At 40.9% G+C, this 24,410-nt stretch overlaps 1 protein-coding gene across 2 annotated transcripts in view; it reads left to right on the top strand.

Moving 5' to 3' along the window:
• The first annotated feature begins 843 nt into the window (after positions 1–843).
• Positions 844–24,410, top strand: part of LOC109872034 (5'-AMP-activated protein kinase subunit gamma-2) — a 60,269-nt gene continuing 36,702 nt past the window's right edge. The window contains exons 1-3 of one of the 2 annotated variants that reach the window (XM_031807074.1): positions 844–1,161; positions 15,057–15,122; positions 17,759–18,032. In XM_031807074.1, coding sequence (XP_031662934.1) covers positions 1,087–1,161; positions 15,057–15,122; positions 17,759–18,032 — 415 coding nt within the window. In that variant the 5' untranslated portion in view covers positions 844–1,086. The remainder of the gene's footprint in view (positions 1,162–15,056; positions 15,123–17,758; positions 18,033–24,410) is intronic. The other variant, XR_004205816.1, reaches the window with a different exon arrangement.

Here is a 24,410-nt window from a genome sequence, read left to right as displayed (position 1 = left end):
ATGGGTGAGCCTGAGAGGGCATAGGCCCATCCACTTGGGAGCCAGGCTGACCCACTGGGGAGCCAGGCCCTGCCAATCCGAATTTTTCAGAGTTTTCCCCCACAAAACTACTTTATTACCGACAAATACTCATCTCAGGAAACATGGGACCAGCACAGGACCAGTATTTGACCCTAGTGACAAAATTAAGGAAATTAGAAGGGTTGGGGGGTATTTCGGCAAGGCCATTTTCTAGAGTCAAATACGTTCTGTGGGACATACTACTTGTGTGGGGGGGGATTTCTATAGAACAAACTTCACGTAAGGATTGGTAACCGAAGTTAATAATTCATGTATGTGTGTTATATTAAACATAGAGAAGGGAGTAAAATGTAGGCAAGCAAGAAACATTTCAGAACTACTAGTCGAATAAGACATGAGAGAGATCACGAATTTTGGCAAAGAGATGTATTTATAGACTTAATACACTTGAAACAAATAGATTCTGTCAGGTGGAGATGTTCGGCACAACACCAGCAACCTGAAGTTTAAACAAGTGTGCAAACAATATAAACACAGAGCTCTCATCTGATTGGCCAGTAAGCCATCAATCATAGACGTAACAAGATAGGGATCTCCACTCATAACAATATCATACGTTTTACAAATTGGTACATATTGTACGAATTACAGTTCCTAACATATCATATGCATTGTAATTCGTAAGATACCATACAACATGAATGAGGGACATCCACAAATAAATACATACCATACGAAACTTAACATATCATAGCCTACTAATTGGAGTGTTCCAGAGTTGCGTTTACTATTTTAAGTTTATCCCTGAGTCAAGGCAAGGTTGTAGCACACCCTATGTTTTATGTTGAAACAGCACGCTCAGTCTCGGTGATGTCAATACAGCGGTAGGTAGGCCTAATGCGTCGGTAGTGCAGTATACTTCCTGGTAAATTAACTAATTTCTTTGAAAGAACTTTGACTTGAAACTTATTTTTACACATAAAGACGTATGGCATATGCCACGCAATTTACCCAAACTTGATCTTGCTCGTTAAAAATAAAGAAAATAGCATTATTAGTGTGAAAATGGGGAGCACGGTGATGGAGTCTAACAAGAAGGATAACTCGAAGAAAAAGGGAATCCTACGCATAAATATGCCAGTAAGTTCCTAAATGATATACGTTGTGTGAGATCTATGGGTATTTGTTACTGTGGCATTGTGTCAAGAGCAGACGATGTGGGCGTTTATTATAACAGTGAGATTAATGCAGTAGTCTACGTTAGTGTGTTTGGGCCACAATGTTGCAAAAGATATTGCAACTTCAGCTATGCGCGGGTATCAGCGTTGTTACTGTACGTCAATCCACATGGGCATCCTTTCCAATTGACAGCCTCTAGTCCTCACATTTGAGGTCATGGTGTTTTTTTTATAGCCTTTTATGTTTTAATTACATCATAATAAAAAACAACACTGCTGTTTTATTTGATTCATATCTTAACACACCAGCATGGTTATTTTCCATTCTTGCATGAACTGGAATATTAGAAACAGGCTGATCAAGTCATTAGTTAGCCTACTTTTAACATGTTCAAATGGAAGTTAAGAGTACGAGTTGGCTTGTGGGCAATACGATATCTGATGTTGTCGTTTACAAATGTGAAGAAGAAAAAAAAGATAAAAAATGGTAAGAAAAGGAAGCTAGGCAAACAGCTGGAAGGAAACACTGATCTGGTCTCTGCTCTGCTCTAAACCACTAAGTCATGATTCATTATGGGTGCCTGCATCTTAACTAGGGCCAACATGGAGGAGAGAGCAGAGGAGTCATGATTAATTGGATTTCAGAGTATTATTCTGGTTTCTCTCACATCATGTTCTCTGTGCTCAAGTTAACGAAGTTATTCGCATTAGCATCATATCAGCCTGGTTTAACCTGAAACAATGCTGAACAGTGAGCACAGTGTTAAGTCTGTTTTTAATATATTTTATTTAACCAGGAAAAGCCCATTGAGACCCAGTCTCTTTTTCAAGGGAGACCTGCCCAAGAAGACAGCAACAATCAATGCATTACAGAATTAAAACATACAATACAACATGATCCAGCCCCCCAAAAAAACATTTACATTCCTCCATAGTGTCTCCATCAATATTTTAAATTCATTCAGTGGCACTAACATACAGTGGCTTGCGAAAGTATTCGGCCCCCTTGAACTTTGCGACCTTTTGCCACATTTCAGGCTTCAAACATAAAGATATAAAACTGTATTTTTTTGTGAAGAATCAACAACAAGTGGGACACAATCATGAAGTGGAACGACATTTATTGTATATTTCAAACTTTTTTAACAAATCAAAAACTGAAAAATTGGGCATGCAAAATTATTCAGCCCCCTTAAGTTAATACTTTGTAGTGCCACCTTTTGCTGCGATTACAGCTGTAAGTCGCTTTGGGTATGTCTCTATCAGTTTTGCACATCGAGAGACTGACATTTTTTCCCATTACTCCTTGCAAAACAGCTCAAGCTCAGTGAGGTTGGATGGAGAGCATTTGTGAACAGCAGTTTTCAGTTCTTTCCACAGATTCTCGATTGGATTCAGGTCTGGACTTTGACTTGGCCATTCTAACACCTGGATATGTTTATTTTTGAACCATTCCATTGTAGATTTTGCTTTATGTTGTTGATTCTTCACAAAAAAATACAGTTTTATATCTTTATGTTTGAAGCCTGAAATGTGGCAAAAGGTCGCAAAGTTCAAGGGGGCCGAATACTTTCGCAAGGCACTGTATCTAGATAAAGCATGGATTGTAGACTATTCCATGCCTCTGGTGTGCAAGAAGAGAAGGCAGTCTTGCCTAATACTGTGAATGTCCTGGGGACTTTAAGTAGGAACCCCCTAGCAGGAATGGTAACTGCTGGTGGTGAAGGAGACCAGACTACAGAGGTAAAGAGGGAGTTTACCCAAAAGGGCTTTGTAGATGAACACATACAAATTTAGCTTTCTGAGCATATAAAGTGAGGTTCACCCTACCATTTGATACAAGGTGCAATGGTGGGTGAGTGACTTGGCATTTGTAATAAAGTGCAAGGATGCATGATAAACAGAGTCCAGTCTCAAAGACGGAGGAGGCTGCATGCATATACAACAAGTCACCATAATCAATTACAGAGAGAAGTGGCCTGAACCGGCTTCTTTCTAGCCATAAGCGGGAAGCAAGCCTTAATACGAAAGTAAAAACCCCATTTCAATTTAAGCTTCCTCACAAGATTATCCATATGAACTTTAAAGGACAACTTGTCATCAAACCATACACCTACAGTTGAAGTCGGAGGTTTACAGACACCATAGCCAATTACATTTAAACTCAGTTTTTCACAATTCCTGACATTTAATCCTAGTAAAAATTCCCTGTCTTAGGTCATTTAGGATCACCACTTTATTTTAAGAATGTGAAATGTCAGAATAATTGTAGAGAGAATGACTTATTTCCGCTTTTATTTCTTTCATCACATTCCCAGTGGGTCAGCAGTTTACATACACTCAATTAGTATTTGGTAGCATTGCCTTTAAATTGTTTAACTTGGGTCAAATATTTGGGTAGCCTTCCACAAGCTTCCCACAATAAATTGGGTGAATTTTGGCCCATTCCTTCTGACAGAGCTGGTGTAACTGAGTCAGGTTTGTAGGCCTCCTTGCTCACACACGCTTTTTCAGTATTGCTCACACATTTTCTTTAGGATTGAGGTCAGGGCTTTGTGATGGCCACTCTAATACCTTGACTTTGTTGTCCTTAAGTCACTTTGCCACAACTTTGTAAGTATGCTTGGGGTCATTGTCCTTTTGCGACCAAGCTTCCTGACTGATGTCTTGCGATGTTGCTTCAATATATCCACATAATTTTCTTTCCTCATGATGCCATATATTTTGTGAAGTGCACCAGTCCCTCCTGAAGCAAAGCACCCCCACAACATGATGCTTCCACCCCTGTGCTTCACGATTGGGATGGTGTTCTTCGGCTTGCAAGCCTCCCCCTTTTACACCAAACATAACGATGGTCATTATGGCCAAACAGTTCTGTTTTTGTTTCATCAGACCAGAGGACATTTCTCAGTGAATGGCTTCTTCCTTTCTGAGCGGCCTTTCAGGTTATGTCAATATAGGACTTGTTTTACTGTGGATATAGATGCTTTTGTACCCGTTTCCTCCAGCATCTTCACAAGGTCCTTTGCTGTTGTGCTGGGATTGATTTGCACTTTTCGCACCAAAGCACGTTAATCTCTAGGAGACAGAATGCATCTCCTTCCTGAGTGGTATGACGGCTGTGTGGTCCCATGGTGTTTATACCTGTGTACTATTATTTGTACAGATGAACGTGGTACCTTCAGGTGTTTGGAAATTGCTCCCAAGGATGAATCAGTCTTGTGGAGGTCTACAATTGATTTATTTTGATTTTCCCATGATGTCATGCAAAGAGGCACCGAGTTTGAAGGTATCCCTTGAAATACATCCACAGGTACACCACCAATTGACTCAAATGATGTCAATTAGCCTAATAGAAGCTTCTAAAGCCATGACAGCATTTTCTGGAATTTTCCAAGCTGTTTAAAAGGCACAGTAAACTTTGTGTATGTAAACTTCTGACCCACTAGAATTGTGATACAGTGAATTAATCTGTCTGTAAACAATTGTTTTAAAATTTCTTGTCATGCACGAAGTAGATGTCCTAACCGACTTGCCAAAACTATAGTTTGTTAACAAGAAATTTGTGAAGTGGTTGAAAAACAAGTTTTAATGACTCCAACCAGTGTATGTAAACTTCCGACTTCAACTCTAGGTATTTGTAGGATGCCATTTTTCAAAGGATAAGCCACCAGATGTGACAATGGCAACTCTGGCAGTGTTCGAGCTCTGTTAAAGATCATGAATTTAGTTTTTTGTACATTCAAGACTAGTTTGAGACCATAAAGGGAGGCCTGCAGTGACTGAAAAGCAGTATTGAGCTCTTCAACAGCCTGAACCAGAGAAGGAGCACATGATTATATGACTTTATCATCAGCATATACAGTTCTGTGAAAATGTATTTGCTCCCTTCCTGATTTCTTATTATTTTGCACATGTCACACTTAAATGTTTCAGATCATCAAACACATTTAAATATTACACAAAGATAACCGAAGTAAACACAAAATGCAGTTTAAGTGATCATTTTATTTATTAAGGGAAAAAGCTATCCGACCCTTCATGGCCCTATGTGACAAAGGAGACGCAATCAAGCATTTGCGATAACTTGCAATGAGTCTTTCACATCGCTGTGGAGGAATTTTGGCCCACTCTTCTTTGCAGAATTGTTTTAATTCAGCCACATTGGAAGGTTTTCGAGCATGAACCGCCTTTAAGGTCAAGCCACAGCATCTCAATCGGATTCAAGTCCGGACTTTGACTAGGCCACTCCAAAACCTTCATTTAGTTTTTTTTTTAACCATTCAGAGGTGGACTTGCGAGGTGAACATTCTCCTTCAGGATTTTTTGGTAGAGAGCAGAATTCATGGTTCCATATATCACAGCAGGTCGTCCAGGTTCTGAAGCAGCAAAGCAGCCCCAGACCATCACACCACCACCACCATATTTGACTGTTGGTATGATGTTCTTTTTCTGAAATGCTGTGTTACTTTTACGCCAGATGTAACGGGATGCACACCTTCCAAAAAGTTCAACTTTAGTCTCATCAGTCCACAGAATATTTTCCCAAAAGTCTTGGGGATCGTCAAAATGTTTGTTTTTTTGCCAAAAGTGAGACGAGCCTTTATGTTCTTTTTGGTCAGCAGTGGTTTTCTCCTTGGAACTCTGCCATGGATGCCATTTTTGCCCAGTCTCTTTCTTATGGTTGAGTCATGAACACGGACCTTAACTGAGGCAAGTGAGGCCTGCAGTTCTTTAGATGTTGTTGAGGGTTCTTTTGTGACCTCTTGGATGAGTCGTCGATGCGCTCTTGGGGTAAGTTTGGTAGGCCGGCCACTCCTGGGAAGGTTCACCACTGTTTCAAATTTTCTCCAATTGTAGATAATGGCTCTCACCGTGGTTCGCTGGAGTCCCAAAGCTTTAGAAATGGCTCTGTAACCCTTTCCAGACTGATAGATGTCAATTCATTTGTTTGTCATCTGTTCCTGAATTTCTTTGGATCATAGCATGATGTCCTTCTTTTTGAGGTATTTTTGCCTACTTTACTTTGTCAGACAGGTTCTATTTAAGTAATTTCTTGATTCAACAGGTCTGGCAGTAATCAGGCCTGGGAGTGGCTAGTGAAATTGAACTCGGCTTTCCAAAAAATTTGATTAACCACAGATTCATGATTAAATTCATTTAACACGGGGGGCGGGGGGGGCAATTACTTTGTCACATAGGACCATGAAGTTTCGGATAGCTTTTTTTCTCTTAATAAATAACATTATCACTTAACTGCATTTTGTGTTTACTTGGGTTATCTTTGTGTAATATTAAAATTGGTTTGATCTGAAACATTTAAGTGTGACAAATGTGCAAAAAAATAAGAAATTAGAAAGGGGGAAAATACTTTGTCACAGCACTATAGATGTAACTTTGCTGGTTGCATCCCATTTCCCAAATCATTAATACAAATTGAGAACCACACAGGAGCTAAAATGGAACCCTGGGGCACACCTCTATTAATCTCAAGAAAGCTAGACTTGTAATTGTTAGTATATACACATTGTGTTCTGTCTAAATCAATTTACTTCCCCTTCACTGAGACCAATGTTGCTGAGTCTAGCTAGCAACAATTCATGGCCAACTGAATCAAATGCCTTAAATCCACAAACATAGGATCACAATTAAGGTGCTGGCAGGCTAGCATCATATGGGTTGTCTTTGGGTGCGTTCGTGAATTGAGAGAGTTGTCAGATTGTCAATTCGTAAATTCAGAGCGGTGGGTTCTCGGAGTGTTCAGAGTGCACACTAGAAGCTCTGTCAGAGGAGTAGGGTTGATACAAGCGTTATGACCTCACAATGGCAGTCAAGGACTAAAGACTAACTGGCTAAAGTTGGTGAGCTTGCTAACTACTTCCAGACAAATGAGAGAACACCTCACTCTGACCATTTTACTCACCCTAGCAGAGGTGGTTAGGCTGTTTACGTGTTATCTAGAGTGTTGGTGACTGTAACTGTGCTGTTGGAAACAATGAATTTACGAATGAGAGCACTCTGAAATCTGAGTAGAAAGCCAGAGGGAATTTAGGAACGTACCCTTTGATTCCTCAGAGACAAAATGTATTACTTCAATAGCTGACCATGATGATACATTGATGAACTATACTGAACAAAAATATAAACGCAACATGTAAAGTGTTGGTCCCATGTATCATGAGCTAAAATAAAAGATCCCGGAAATGTTCCATATGCACAAAAAGCTTATATCTCTGAATTCACTGTAATTAGGATTCTCCAAGCTCTGATGCTGCTGCTGGACATATACATAAGTTTGGTAGTATCCTACCAAACTTGCTAACTGCCTGGTATTCAGCACTCTATTGTCCCTCTAATCACTCTGACATCAATGCAAATGTATGCACAGTGGCTAGGAAAAACTCCCTAGAAAGGCCTGAACCTAGGAAGAAACCTAGAGAGGAACCAAGCTCTGAGGGGTGGCCAGTCCTCTTCTGGCTGTGCCAGGTAGAGATAACAGAACATGGCCAAGATGTTCAAACGTTCATAGATGACCAGCAGGGTCAGATAATAATAATCAATGGCAACGGGTCAGCACCTCTGGAGTAAATGTGAGTTGGCTTGTCATAGCCAATCATTCAAAGTTAGAGACAGCAGGTGCGGTACAGAGAGAGTCCAAAATAGCAGGTCCGGGACAAGGTAGCAGTGAACAGGTCAGGGTTCCATAGCCGCAGGCAGAACAGTTGAAACTGTAGCAGCAACATGACCAGTTGGACCGGGGTCAGCAAGGAGTCATCAGGCCAGTTAGTCCTGAGGCATGGTCCTAGGGCTCAGGGCCTCTGAGAGAAGAGCAAGAAAAGAAAAATTAAGAATTAGAGAGAGCATACTTAAATTCACACAGGACACCGGATAAGACCGGAGAAATACTCCAGATATAACAGACTGATCCTAGCCCCCCGACAGAAACTATTGCAGCATAAATACTGGAGGCTGAGACCGCAGGAGTCGGGAGACACTGTGGCCCTGTCCAACGATACCCTCGGACAGGGCGAAACAGACAGGATATAACCCCACTCACTTTGCCAAAGCACAGCCTCCACACCATGAGAGGGATATCTTCAACCACCAACTTACCATCCTGAGACAAGTCCGAGTATAGCCCACAATCTCCCCCACGGCATGAACCCGAGGGGGGCGCCAACCCGGACAGGAAGATCACGTCAGTGATTCAACCCACTCCTAGGGATGGCACGGAAGAGCACCAGTAAGCCAGTGACTCAGCCCCCGTAATAGGGTTAGAGGCAGAGAATCCGAGTGGAGAGAGGGGAACCTGCCAGGCAGAGACGGCAAGGGCGGTTCGTCGCTCCAGTGCCTTTCCGTTCAGTGTCATACCCCTGGGCCAGACTACACTCAATCATAGGACCTACTGAAGAGATGAGTCTTCAATAGACTTAAAGGTCGAGACCGAGTCTCCGTCTCTCACATGGATAGGCAGACCATTCCATAAAAATTGAGCTCTATAGGAGAAAGCCCTGCCTCCAGCTGTTTGCTTAGAAATTCTAGGGACAATAAGGAGGCCTGCATCTTGTGACCGTAGCACACGTGTAGGTATGTACGGAAGGCGCAAAACGGAAAGATGGGTAGGCGCAAGCCCATGTAATGCTTTGTAGGTTAGCAGTAAAACCTTTAAATCAGCCCTAGCTTTTACATGAAGCCAGTGTAGAGAGGCTACCACTGGAGTAATATGATACATTTTTTAGGGTTCTAGTCAAGATTCTAGCAGCCGTGTTTAGCACTAACTGAAGTTTATTTAGTGCATTATCCGGGTAGCCAGAAAGTTGATCATTGCAGTAGTCTAATCTAGAAGTGACAAAACCATGGATACATTTTTCTGCATAATTTTTGGACAGAAAGTTTATGATTTTTGCAATGTTACGAAGATGGAAAAAAGCTGTCCTTGAAATATTATTGATTTGTTTGTCAAAAGAGAGATCAGGGTCCAGAGTAACGAGGTCCTTCACAGTTTTATTTGAGATGACTGTACAACCATCAAGATTAATTGGCAGATCCAACAGAAGATCTCTTTGTTTCTTGGGACCTAGAACTAGCGTCTCTGTTTTGTCCGAGTTTAAAAGTAAAACATTTGCCGCCATCCACTTCCTTATGTCTGAAACATAGGCTTCCAGGGACAGCAATTTTGGGGCTTCACCATGTTTCATCCAAATGTACAACTGTGTATCGTCCGCCTAGCAGTGAAAGTTAACATTTATGTTTCCGAATGACATCACCATGAGGTAAAATATATCGTGACAACAATAGTGGTCCTAAAATGGAACCTTGAGGAACACCGACATTTACAGTTGATTTATCAGAAGATTGCGTGAGAAAACAGAGTGATGGCCTCTACTAAAAAGAGGAGGATCCCATCAGCTTTCTATAGGCTAGGCCTACTATATTTATTTATCAACTTTCCTAATATAAGCACATTGCTTATATTTAAAACAGGAATATAGCCTACCTGGCTGGCAAGAAAATTAACCACGGGAAAAGCGTCCTCCATTCGCTATTTAAGTGCATAGATTACATGTATTGTTGGATGCATAATGGTCCATTCTAAATCCAAACAAATTTCACACATACACTAAATAATATATGTAAAGATTAAATCAAGAATAGTAATTTGGGTGACTATTAGCCTATCACTTGTGAATTATATATTATCACTTGTGAATGATGCCCAGTTTAAGAAACAATGCCTTTTTGTTTGCCACTTTTTAGAATCCTAGTCGTTAACCTCATGTAGCCGAGCCCATAGGCCTATATGTTTTGATAAGGTTTGTATCACAACTAAACTGGCCAAATAAAATGAAGCTCAAGTCACCATGAAAATGCACCTTTATAATAAAAGCATTACATGCATAATTGCATTTGCGGTCACTTTTGATAATTGTGTTTTCCGCTAATGGAGCATTCAAGCTTATAGCCTACTTCCATGTGCACATTGCTGCACTTATAATGTGAAGAAATAGCCTGATAATGTATCAACATTTTAAACTAAATGCTCTAATCTGTTGCATCAGCCACATTGCATAAAAGTTTTTTTGATGCTAGCGGTTATATTAATTTGGGATCTATCGCATCCCACAACTGTCCCAGACTGTTTGGAATATTTATTTCTCGCACACAACAGAATAGTAGATTGACACAGGCCAGTGATTTTGCTGTTGGTTAGTCCTACTCATCTTGTTGGCTGACGAAAAGTGAATGTGGACAGTTCTTCCAATATCTTCAATATGCACCTCGGATAAGGACGCGCACAGTAGTGTCCCGGATGTGTCTGTCTTCACTAGAAACCTGTGAGAATGACCTGATCACCGTTGTGCCCACAAAAGGCATGGATTTTTTTTTAGGGTGCAATACAGCCACACGAAGGGGGTGCAGTCGGGAAATTCTAGGCACTATCAAGTGCTTGTGAAATTGTGAACGAGTAACTGCTGTAGTGTGTACATCCTGCGCAAAAATAACTAAGCAGAACTTTTCAAGCAACTTTTTTCAAATCATTATTAGAGTTGCATGATGAAGCCTTACAATGAATAAACATATAGCCCAAGGTTACATTAATAACTCAAAATAAAGCATGGAGGAATGAATACCTATTTCTTTGTTAACCACTCAACACAGAATAGCCTTTGTGCGCACTCCCTCATTGTTTGGGTAAAATATCCTTTCTATTTTATTCAGCTTTGTTCAATTGTATTCTTCATACTATAAAATAATGCCACAGAATTCTAAGAAAATCTTGTCGGCTGAATTAACTAGTGCAGCCCACAGTCAATTGGCATAGCCAGATCAGGACCTAACATAAGGACAACTCACAGTATGCTATTCTGTTCATCTGAAATGGACAACATTTTCTTCATATTATTCTTTTTTTAGCCCTGTCTAAAATAAATAATGGATTTATTGTGAAGTGTAGGCTATATTACATGGATTAATTAGACTTTTTTAAATGTAGATGTTCCAAAGGTCTGCATCGGTGGGCTAGCCAGGAGATGCTAAATGTGTTTATGTTAATTAACGGTCAATGAGACGACCGTGAGACGACATTTATTTGCTTGACAATCACTGGCTGATGACATTTCATGACCACCACAGCCCTATCCACACCCCTAATTTTTTTTATGTATCTGTGACCAACAGATGCACATCTGTATTCCCAGTCATGTGAAATCCATAGATTAGGACTTAATGAACTGTAACTAATTACAGTGCATTCGGAAAGTATTCAGACCCCTTGACTTTTTCCACATTTTGTTACGTTACAGCCTTATTCTTATTTCCATCAATCTAAACACAATACCCCAGAAGCGAAAACAGGGTTTTAGACATTTTTGCAAATCTATATAAAAAAACAAAAAACAGATACCTTATTTACATAAGTATTCAGACCCTTTGCAATGAGACCCAAAATTGAGCTCAGGTGTATCCTGTTGCCATTGATCATCCTTGAAGCCCACCTGTGGTAAATTCAAATGATTGGACATGATTTGGAAAGGCACACACCTGTCTATATAAGGTCCCACTGTTGACAGTGCATGTCAGAGCAAAAACCAAGCCATGAGGTCGAATTGTCTGTAGAGCTCCGAGACAGGATTGCGAGGCACAGACTTTGGAAATCTGGGGAAGGGTATCCAAACATTTCTGCAGCATTGAAGGTCCCCAAGAACACAGTGGCCTCCATCGATCTTAAATTGAAGAAGTTTAGAACCACCAAGACTCTTAGAGCTGGCCACCTGTCCAAACTGTGTAATCGGGGCAGAAGGGCCTTGGTCAAGGAGGTGACCAAGAACCCGATGGTCACTCTGACAGAGCTCCAGTGTACCTCTGTGGAGATGGGAGAACCTTCCACAAGGACAGCCATCTCTGCAGCACTCCATCAATCAGACCTTTATGGTAGAATGGCCAGATGGAAAAGGCAAATGACAGCCCGCTTGGAGTTTGCCGAAAGGCACCTAAAGATTCTCAGACCATGAGAAACAAGATTCTCTGGTCTGATGACACCAAGATTGAACTTGTTGGTCTAAATGCCAAGCATCACGTCTGGAGGAAAACATGGCACTGGCCCTATGGTGAAGCATGATGGTGGCAGTATCATGCTGTGGGGATATTTTTCAGTGGCATGAACTGGGAGACTATTCAGAATCGAGGGAACGATGAACAGAGCAAAAAGAGATCATTGATGAAAACCTGCTCCAGAGCACTCAGGACCTCGGACTGGGGCGGAGGTTCACCTTTCAGCAGGACAACGACCCTAAGCACACAGCTAAGACAATGCAGGAGTGGCTTTGGGACAAGTCTCTGAATGTCCTTGAGTGGCCCAGCTAGAGCCCGATCTAATATCTATGGAGAAACCTGATAATAGCTGTGTAGCGACGCTCCCCATCCAACCTGACCGAGCTTGAGAGGATCTGTAGAGAAGAATGGGAGAAACTCCTTAAATACAGGTGTGCCAAGCTTGTAACGTCATACCCAAGAAGACTTGAGGCTGTGATCTCTGCCAAAGGTGCTTCATTGCGAGTGCTGGTGCATGTTGCTGCAGCTCATGTTATTGCGAGTGCTGGTGCATGTTGCTGCAGCTCATGTAGGTATTCTTTGGATGATATCCATCGTTGGAGTAGTCCCGTGCCTTTCCTTGCCCCTTCCAGGAGTAATGTATGGATAAAAAAATACCTCTAGACATGTTTATACACATCTGCTTTTCCATGCAATTACATTGGTTTATTGCTTTGAAATATTTCCTTTTCACCTTTGAAACCTGATGATTGGCATGCACAACTTGGATGCTCTACACTGATATACAATTATCACAAACTTCCTACCATCATATCTAAGCCAATATGACACCATAACAACTTGATTGGAGCTACACAACACATTCCCTGCCTCTCGTCATGAGCTGCCAGTCCATGATCCCGGGCCAGATTAATCGAATCCGCTCTCTGCTTGCTTAAATTGTGTGCCATGCTATGCACAGTCAAAAGAAAATGACATGCTAACTTGGTTAGCTATGTGATTAAATTAGTATTTTTCAACAAGTCAACTGTTTTAGACTATTTATATTTAAACCAAGCAAGAGAAATAAACATTCAATCAGTACTGAGTGAATGAACAAAATCATTTTGGAACGAACACTTCCAGACTGTTAATCTAAATGCCCTGTCGAAGTCAATGTTTTAGGAACAGAGTTCGTAGTGTAATGGTTTAGTTTCCTTCCGTGGATCTACCGTAGGATACATTTTTATAATTATTTTGTTCATAGATTTGACAGCCCCCTCCCGACACACACACTTATTTTCATTTATTAGGTGGCCTTTCGGTTCGTGGAGTGGCAGTGAGTGTGGTGGTGTGAACTACTGCATGCGTTTTGCTAGAACGGAGGTGAGACCAGCTCTCAGACTCAAGGAAGAGGTCGATGCACGCCATCTCTACGGTACTGCCCAGGGACACAGTGCTTTATGGCAGAGTGGCAGATTGTGGGCCTGTCACGGAGAAATGAAAGCTGTTCCATGTGGAGCTGACAAACGACGTAACGTAAACTCGTACATCGCCTTGGTCCGTACAATTGCCCTTATTTTAGCGCCCCAAAAAACGTAATACTTCCACATCAACTATCAATACCATTGTAAAGCACAATTTCTCCCCTTTCCAACATAATCAATTACATGACCTAAACGCTGCCTGTTTCTGCAAAATTCAAGCAGGCAATGAGCCCCGGGTCTTTTTTTTTTAAATGGCGGGTGGGGAAGCGAAACTAATGCGTGATAGTGAGAAGGAGAGATGTCCTGTGGGAAAACTGCTTTTTCCCCCACTCGATCTGTCCAACTTATCACCTTATCGCCTCTAAAATGTAAATAAAACACTAAGAGTTTATATGTGTCATTACATACCTATTTACCTACCTACATACCTATTTCATTACATACCTATACCTATTTGAAGGTTTGTGTCGAATTTGAATCATATTTTTAGGGCGGTGCTAAAGTGATCTTAAAAGTAAACAGCGGCTTTGAGAATGATGATCGCATGCAATGATGACGAAAAAAATGACTAGGTATCCCCCCTTACCCCGTCACTGTCCATTTCTTGAATAGAAACCTAGTTCACACCCCCGATTTTGACATCAACACAGTCGCTACAGTCCCATTAGTTTTCTTTGTAGCCTTGTTTGAATGTTGCGGTTGCGCACATTTGTACGGAATGGGGTGAGTTTACATTATGCTAATTCATTTGCACCCAGTAGACATAGTACTTCGCACACTATCAATACTTAAAATGTACTGTAGCTACTGTAATAGGTCAAAGCTGTGTGCTGGAAAACACATTAGCATTGTGATGCTAATGTCAGTTTCTTTTCTTTTTTGGCTTCAGACCAATGCCTACTTCTCACTTAAAGCAGTTTTTTGTTGTTGTTTTTAATACAGAACAGTATGAGGAAACCCAATCCTTGCTATGAGGAAGAATATAGGGTACATATATTTCCTGGTTATGTCATGCCCCAGTAGTGGTTTAACATGTTTCTCCTCTTTTAGAGGTTAACATGTCTTGGAGGAAGCACATTTTAAAGTGTTAAAGATTGAACCTAAAATTGTAAATTACAGTAAATGGGCCAATCAATCACTGTCTGGGCATAACAAAGATAGTCAAAATTGGCTAAAATGTTGACTACACTTAACGTATTGATGATGGTGTTGAGAAAGAAATGCTGCATGTCCTAACATGCCAGTTTGTTATTCTGAGGCATGTCCTGAATGTTAAGTGATCAGCCTTTAGTATTATCTCATGGACAGTTTGACACAAGCCTTCCCTGTCTGTCTGCAGGACCTTTTTACCTCCCCCATACTGGATGCAGAGTCTGGTGGCTCGGAAAAGGATGGCTCTCCTAAGGTAAATTGTCTTCTCTTCATACTCGTGTTTACACACAATGAAATTACTCTTGACTAACAGTGTTGTGATTCTCACCTTTTACCTTTCATTTTTATAGTTTTAAGTTATCTGAGCATCGTGTTTGGACACAGGCAGTGAGACAGTCAGACGATTATTGTTCCCGGAGCCCTCTGCTGTAATGAAAAGGGCTGAGGGGAGGGAGTGTCGTGGTACTGTTAAAGAAGTGGGTGGATGTCTGACAATCACCTGTGAAAATAGATCTCACATGACAGTGGGTTTGTAGATGTCATGGTAGAGGTCCCACATATGAAGGTTGTTCTGCAGAAGCTCAGGGTTATACTGAAAGATCAAACCAAACCGGAAGAATGCAAGGTAATCATCCAATTAAATTTGATCAAATCTCATTTTATTCATCACATGCTTCGTAAACCACAGGTTTAGACTAACTGTGAAATGCTTACTTAGACTCTTCCCAACAATGCAGAGAGGATGAAAATAGAGAAATATTAGAAAAAAAGTAATGACACGCAATAATAAATACACAATGAGTAACGATAACTTGCTTATATACACGGGGTACCAGTACTAAGTCAATTTTCAGGGGTACGAGGTAATTGAGGTAGATACAGTGCATTCGCAAAGTTTTCAGACCCATTTACCGCATTTTGTTACGTTACAGCCTTATTCTAAAATTTATTAAATTAAAGTTTTTCCTCATCTTTCTATACACAATACCCCATAATGACATCACAATACCCCATAATGACATCACAATACCCCATAATGACAAAGTGAAAACAGGTTTTTAGATATTTTAGCAAATGTATTAAAATTGAAAAAAAAAAAAACGGATACCTTATTTACATAAGGATTCAGACCATTTGCTACCTGATTCGAAATTGAGCTCAGGTGGATCCTGTTTCCATTGATCATCCTTGAGATGTTTCTACACCTTGAGACAGGATTGTGTCGGCATTGATCTGGGGAATGGTAACACAAACTTTCTGCAGCATTGAAGATCCCCCAAAAACACTCCATTCTTAAATGGAAGAAGTTTGGAACCACCAACAGCTCTTCCTAGAGCTGGCTAGATTAAACCAAGATTTAAATCTTTGGCCTGAATGCCAAGGCTCGCGTCTGGAGGAAACCTGACACCATCCCTAAACCATCCCTGGGAATATTTTTCATTGGCAGGGAGAGGGAGAATAGTAAGGATCGAGGCAAAGATGAACAGAGCAAAGTACAGAGAAATCCTGGATGAAAACCTGCTCCAGAGCACTCAGGACCTCAGAAGAAGACTCGAGGGTCTAATCTCTGCCAAAGGTGCTTCAAGAAAGTGCTGAGTAAAGGGTCTGAATACTTATGTAAATTAGATTTTTTATTTTAAAAAATTATATACATTTACAAACATTTCTAAACTGTTTTTGCATTGTCATTATGGGGTATTATATGGGTTGATGAGGGGGAAAAAGCTATTTAATCAATTTTAGAATAAGGCTGTAACAAAATGTGGAAAAAGTCAAGGGGTCTGAATAATCTCTGAATGCACTGTATGTGCATATAAATGAATAGGCAACAGGATATGTAATGAACAGTAGCAGCAGCGTATGTGATGACTAAAATAAAAGTTTGTGCGAAAAAGGTCAATGCAGATAGTCAGGGTAGCTATTTGGTTAACGATTGAACTATAAGCTGTTCAGGGTCCTTTTGGTTCCAGACTTGGTTCATCGGCACCGCTTGCCGTGCGGTAGAAGAGAGAACAGTCTATGACGGGGTGTTTGACTTATTTAAAATAGTAGAAAGTATGTATCAGAGCTGTTTAGACAACTTCTTGGTTGTGCGAGCTCTGGCTAGATTTGTCTCCTTTGGTTGTGAGTTTGGCAGTGATTTGGTTTTACCTCGTCCTTTTTCTATCATGTTTTTTTTTCTACCAACTCCTTAGACTGTGGGTGGGGAAGTGCAAGGAGGCAGTCTCCAGACATGGTCGGATCAAATACAGGAAATTGATCCCTGCAAAGCAAGCTTCCTCTTTCCTCTCTGCCTTTACATTGTCTGAGTCAGTCTTTTTGTCCTTTCACTTATTTATTTTCCCAACAACCTCAGTCTTTTCTCCAAATTCTTAGGATTTGATTGTTCTCATTTTTTCCTACTGTCCAGAGTATACTGTATGTAGTGAATGAACCACCTGTCTTTCCTTGTGTTTTGAATGAGCTGATAGATCTGCTGATAACTCTCCAAGGTGACTCGCTTGCCTAAACACGTTCTTTCGCAAGAAGTCGCTGCTAAATGAATAAAGGGGAAACACTAATGTGATAGCTCTGACTACATATGGTTTCATATCTCACACAAAGAGAAGTGGCTTCACCCAACCCCTGAACATCTCGCCTACAGATGCTGATATCAAGCCTTAGAAATTCCACTCAGGCTCCAATGCAAAAGACATCCAACAGAGACATTTTGTGCTGATGATGGACGTTGTGGTTTCTTTGATGACTGTAGTCCATAATGCCTCTGTCATAGTATTTCCAGGTGTTATCCGCCTGGCTGTATAGTGACACTTTGTACACAAATAAACTAGGTATTTGCATGAGTGTATGTAAATGAAATTCCCTCACATCTCCTTTCTTCTATCTCAGGGAGAGGTCTGCTTTCACTCTGCCAGCCTAACTAAAGGACTCTTTGTGAGGGGTTGTGCTGCTGGTGTCAGCCAACCATCTAGTCCCATGTTTGCCCCTGCCCACTCCCAGTCTCAGACCAGTCCATCTAGAACCATCTTCCCCTACCCCTCCACCCACCAGGACCGCTCACCACCCAAGTCGCCCTGCCGCCTCAACTTCAGTGGTATCTTCCGCTCTTCATCCAACTCATCGTCCAACTCTAGCATCAAGCTCTTCTCTAGGACAAGGAAAGGTAATACAAATAAATATATTTCAAAGAGCTGTGGTTTCCAGTAGTTACATGCTGAAAAACCTCAAGACAGGAAGTTATCAGCATTATTTTGATCTTAGAATTTGATTCTGACAGAATGATCTATTGCTGAATATTGTGCAGATGCGCTGTTGTAATAATATAGAATAAATAGCATGGCAAACACCGGTAGCTCTTCAAAATAAAATTGTCACAACACTAAAACCCTATACAGTCACAGCACAATAGTGCTAAAATTCCCTGCAAGAGCTGTAGGGGGCAGCAGTCCCCTCCTTGAAAGCAAACAATGCAAACATCATCTCATTGCCTTGTCCTGAAAGTAGTCTGGGTCTTTTAGCTTAGAGAGGGCCATACCATATTATTAGAGGACTAGACAGATGGGCTTCCTTCCTCGTTTAGACTCGTATCATCAGTGTCACTGTCAACTTCTTCTTGGGGTAAAAATATAGAAAGTGACAGAAACAAATAGGACTTTGTTTTGACTTTGATTTCTGGCTTTCATGGATGGACTCTAAAGCAAGCATGTCAGATTGAGTTAATGTATTGTGCTGCTGGCCTCTGGGATTCATTGAACTAGAGTCCAAGCACATTTTTTCTAGCTGATGTTAACAGGACAAAATTATATTGTTATAATTACAAAATTACATGCAGTCAAGAACACAAAACAATGGTAGTAATTTTGTAAGGGCTATTTTACCAAGAAGGAGAGTGGACTCCAGAGTGAAAGAAAAGCAGCCAGCAAGTGCTCAACATATGTGGGAATTCCTGGTTGAGAGAATGCCACGAGTGTGCAAAGCTGTCATCAAGGCAAAGGGTGGCTAATTGAACAATCTCAAATCAAATATATTTTCATTGGTTTAACACTTTTTTTTGGTTACTACATGATTCCATATGTGTTATTTCATAGTTTTGATGTCTTCAACTATTATGCTACAATGTAGAAAATAGTAAAAAAGTATTTGAATGACAAGGTGTGTCCAAACCTTTGACCGGTAGTGTATTAGGCTTGCCATAACAAAGGGGTTGAATGCTTATTGACTCAAGATATTTCAGCTTTTCATTTTTACAAATTTCTAAAAACATAATTCCCCCTCGACATTGAGTTATTGTGTGTAAGCCAGTTACACAAAATCTCAATATAACACATTTCAAATTCAGGGTGTAACACAAAATGTGGAACAATTCAAGGGGGGGTGAATACTTTCTGAAGGCACTGTATGTGAAAAGAATGCATTTCTACTTCATGTAGAAAAAAAATCTAAAGTTCAAAGTTATTCCTGCTGAAATCATCAAAAGCTGAAACATTTTAAAAACATGCATTTCAAATACTGAAATTTCTGGTGACATGGGTAGCAAGAAAATACCCTCTGTCTAGAAATTTATTGCAGGTTTTGAAAATCCGTTTCTTACTTTTAATCCTACCCTGTGATGTCACCGATAAGTATTTTATTTCTTTAACCACAGATAATAGAAATGCGCCATTTCCACATATGAATACACTTGTATGATGCTGGAGATCATGTATTCCCAATCTGGGGTACGAGTACCCTTGCAGAGAATGCCTGACAGCGCAATGCTATCAGGGGTACACCAAATAAATGCTATCAGGGGTACACCAAATAAATGCTATCAGGGGTACACCAAATAAATGCTATCAGGGGTACACCAAATAAATGCTATCAGGGGTACACCAAATAAATGCTATCAGGGGTACACCAAATAAATGCTATCAGGGGTACACCAAATAAATGCTATCAGGGGTACACCAAATAAATGCTATCAGGGGTACACCAAATAAATGCTATCAGGGGTACACCAAATAAATGCTATCAGGGGTACACCAAATAAATGCTATCAGGGGTACACCAAATAAATGCTATCAGGGGTACACCAAATAAATGCTATCAGGGGTACACCAAATAAATGCTATCAGGGGTACACCAAATAAATGCTATCAGGGGTACACCAAATAAATGCTATCAGGGGTACACCAAATAAATGCTATCAGGGGTACACCAAATAAATGCTATCAGGGGTACACCAAATAAATGCTATCAGGGGTACACCAAATAAATGTGATTCACATCCACAAAAAAATACAAAATAAATGATATAAAAAAAATAAATCAAACGATACGTTTATATTTTCCAACAGGACTATGCATTGAAGTTTTTTTTCCCCCCTCGCCCGAGTAGCCTCATTTCACTGCCAAAAATTAAATCAAACCATCTAGTGTTCAGCGAAATAACAACACAATGTCAAATATAGGTAGAGCGAGAATAAAGACTACTTTCGAGTAGTAAAACATGTATAAAAGTAACAGATACCATTAATAAGAAGCAGCTAGAAGCATCTTATATTGTGAGCTACCGATACTATTGGAGACGACTTAATTCTTCCTGCTGCCGCAGATATGGCTGGGACAAAAGGCCAAAAAAACTATACAGACAATTCTTTCATCAAACACTGTTTCACGACGCATCAGTGACATGACAGGAGATGTTTTGAAACAATTACTGCTTCGCATATAAGCCAGTGAATTATATGCGTTACAGCTGGATGAGACAGATGTTGCGGGCCTGGCACAGCTCCTGGTATATGTTACGTTTATGGGGGGTCAATTAAAGAAGACATCTTCTGGAAACCAGGACAACATAAAATAATATTTTGGACAGCTTTGTGACATCAAATGGAGTTTGGTGGTCAAGATGTGTTGGTATCTGTACTGATGGCGCAAAAGCTATGACAGGGAGACATAGTGGAGTGGTAATTTGTGTGCAAGCAGTTGCTCCCGACGCCACATGGGTACACTGCAGCATCCACCGAGAGCCTCTTGCTGCCAAGAGAATGCCTGAGAGCTGAAAATACATTTTGGACACTACAGTGTAAGTGCTTAACTTTGTTAAAGCAAGGCCCCTGAACTCTTGTGTATTTTCTGCATTATGCAATGATATAGGCAGCGACCATGTAATGCTTTTAAAACATACAGAAATGCGCTGGTTATCAAGGGGCAAAATATTGACACGTTTTTTTTAAAATTGAGAGACGAGCTTAAAGTTCTCTACTGACTATAATTTTCACTTGCATGGTGACGAGCTTCTCACTCGACTGGCCTATCTGGGTGATGTTTTTTCTCGCCCAAATGATCTGAATCTAGGATTACAGGGACTCTCTGCAACTATATTCAATGTGCGGGACAAAATTGAGGCTGTGTCATGAACACGAGGGGAGCTGGTTTCAAGCGCAGGGCACAGCAGGTGTTTATTGCAAAGGACCACAGGAGGAGGCAGGTAGCTGGGTCCAGGGGCAGGTAGAAGGTCATACACAGAGTGTCCAAAAGTGCAACAATACAGGCAGGGAAAAGGCTAGTAACGTAGTTCAGGCAATAGGTAGATAGGCTAAAGTACAGTCCGGGAAAAGGCAAAGGGTTTTTGCCTGCCTCACTATCATTCACAGGAAAAACAGAGCTCCGAAAGACGTGTCACAATACCTCACAGTGATGGGGTGCAAAGAACTGAACTAAATAGTGTGTGATAATGACATACAGGTGTGTGAACAGGTGATTGGGAACTGGAGAGTGAGCTGCGTTCAGGGGATCTAGGTGTTTGAGAGTTTAAGCTGGAAAGTGGGCTGGAAGGTGAGCTGCGTTCAGGGGATCTACGTGTTTGAGGGTGTGAGTTGGAAGCAGACGTTACACTATGATTAAGAAGTTGGAGCTCTTTTCTGTCTGCATTAACAAGGACAACACACAGGTCTTTCTATCATTGTATGATTTTTTTGTATGAAAATTAACTCAAGCTACGGACAATGTCAAATGTGATATAGCGAAGCACCTGAGTGATTTGGGTGCACAATTACGTAGGTACTTTCCCGAAATGGATGACACAAACAACTGGATTTGTTATCCCTTTTATGCCCTGCCTCCAGTCCACTTACCGATATCTGAATAAGAGAGCCTCATCGAAATTGCAACAAGCGGTTCTGTGAAAATTTTATTTAATCAGAAGCCACTGACAGATTTTTGGATTGGGCTGCGCTCAGAGTATCCTGCCTTGGCAAATCGTGCTGTTAAGACACTGATGCCCTTTGCAACCACGTACCTATGTGAGAGTGGATTCTCAGCCCTCACTAGCATGAAATCTAAATACAGGCACAGACTGTGTGAGGAAAATGATTTAAGACTGAGACTCTCCAATACAACCCAACATTGCAGAGTTATGTGCATCCTTTCAAGCACACCCTTCTCATTAACCTGTGGTGAGTTATTCACACCCTTCTCATTAACCTGTGGTGAGTTATTCACACCCTTCTCATTAACCTGTGGTGAGTTATTCACAATTTTCGATTAACAAATAACATTTTATATGTAAGACGGTTAAATAAAGATGACAATTATTGATCGTTATTATTTGTGCCCTGGTCCTATAAGAGCTCTTCGTGACAACTCACACTCATTCGTATGTTTAATAAATGTATCATATAGTATGTGTGTGTGTGTGTGTGGCAGGCTTACGATGATGGCAAAAAACAACATTTGAGAGTGTGCTCACCCTGGTGCTAGAGGGGGCACGCAGCTGGAGGTTGAATGTTTGAAGAGGTACGGGACTATAAAAGTTTTGGGAACCAATGCTGTAGATAATGAATATGAGGTTGAAAAGTGGCGGAATTGCCCTTTTAAGCTCTTCATTGACAGTACTGGTATAGTTGATGGTCTAATGCAAACTAGTGTGTTGTGCATAGAAATACTTTGGTTAAAAGGTGAGCCATTTTCCCTGGCTGGGATTCACCCATTCTTCCCAGCTCCTATCGAATTGTATTTGTCACATGCACCGAATACACTAATAAACTAAAGTAAACAATTAAATTAAAAGTAAAACAATAAAATAACAATACCGAGGCTATATACAGGGGGTACCGGTACCGAGTCAATGTGCAGGGATACAGGTTAGTCAAGGTCATTTGTACATGTAGGTAGAGGTGAAGTGACTATGCAAAAAAGCCTGAAGTGGCTTGTTTGGCAGTTTTATAGTGTAATGCTTATTCTGGGGCCTTAGTTTGGGGAAAGCTCTGTTTCTTCTTGAAGATTGATATGGGTCATCAACCACACTGAAACTCATATTCTGACTGTAGACACAACTCTTCAAGGTTCATGGCAACCAGTGGCCACCAGGGTGTGCTATATCCCCTGTTCTTTCCTTGCTCTGTTACATCCCTCACATTATGAGAAGTTGTTTGGAGCTGGAACCATGAATGTGTTTTGGATGTCAAGATTGCATTTTTGGTTTTATGCTATAATATAATAAGCTATTTGTCGTTCAAGGTCATTTAAAAATTATTTATGTTGTCATTGAATCAGGTTGATGCCTGTCTGTTCCAATGCCATCCTGGCTGCATTTGTCTCCTGCAAATATAATCAGAATGTCCCTCAGTTTTATAGCTTTTTTACATGTGTTGTCCCATAGTCTGGACATTGTCACTCCCTCCCCGTGGCAGACAACTGTAGCTCTTTCATGCCCTTATCTGGAAATGCCCAAACAGACTTGTATCAAGCTCTTCAGGCAGGCAGGCAGTCTGCATCTTTCTTTCCCAAGTTCTGTCACTATCTCCCCTTCCCCTGTGTACTGTATAATATGGTCAGTAAATTAAGGAAGTGGGTCGTTCTTATAAATTGCCCACCAATTCACTGAGACCCATGACAATATAGTATAAAATGAAAGAAGAGACTACATTGAAACTGAAGAGGAGTCTAGAGAAAGAAGAAATGCTCATGAAGTATTTTTCTCCATAATTTATGCAAGCCAAGTGTAAAAACAATGGAGGTGTCATAGGTAACACCCTGATTGCATCTCCTCATTCATGCTCTGCGGAGCTGTTTATTGACTTGTTTGGGCTGATTAGTTGCATAACCATTTTGAATGGATCTGGGGTCGTGGAGAAGGCAGTCAATAGTGTCATAACTAACTGGGTCATCGCAGGGCGTCGTGGGGGGGTGTTAGTGTATTGAGTGGAACCCGTGTGATCAGATAAATCTACAGCTGCCAGCCCAGGGAGAGACCATGGGGCCTCCCTTTAGTCAGCTGAGGATGGTTGAGGGGATTTGTGACTGGGCTCAGCACTCTTTTAAGGTCAGTCTTAATGAGAGCTAGAGTACTGGGACAGTGATCTGACCTAGCGGTCTCTCTGTTAGGCAGGTGACGTGGTCTGGGGAGTTGACAGATCTTACACAACCTCCATGAGTCACGACAGGTAGGGCTGTGACGGTCATGGAATTTGAGGTTATAATAATAATTTTTTAAAAATCCTATGGAGTATCTACATAGGCCTATAGAGGCCCATTATCAGCAACCGTCACTCCTGTG

Source organism: Oncorhynchus kisutch, linkage group LG27 (genome assembly GCF_002021735.2).
Source record: "Oncorhynchus kisutch isolate 150728-3 linkage group LG27, Okis_V2, whole genome shotgun sequence".
NCBI lineage: Eukaryota > Metazoa > Chordata > Actinopteri > Salmoniformes > Salmonidae > Oncorhynchus > Oncorhynchus kisutch.
Note: the sequence above shows the minus strand (reverse complement) of the source record. Positions and strands in the feature narration are given on the sequence as shown.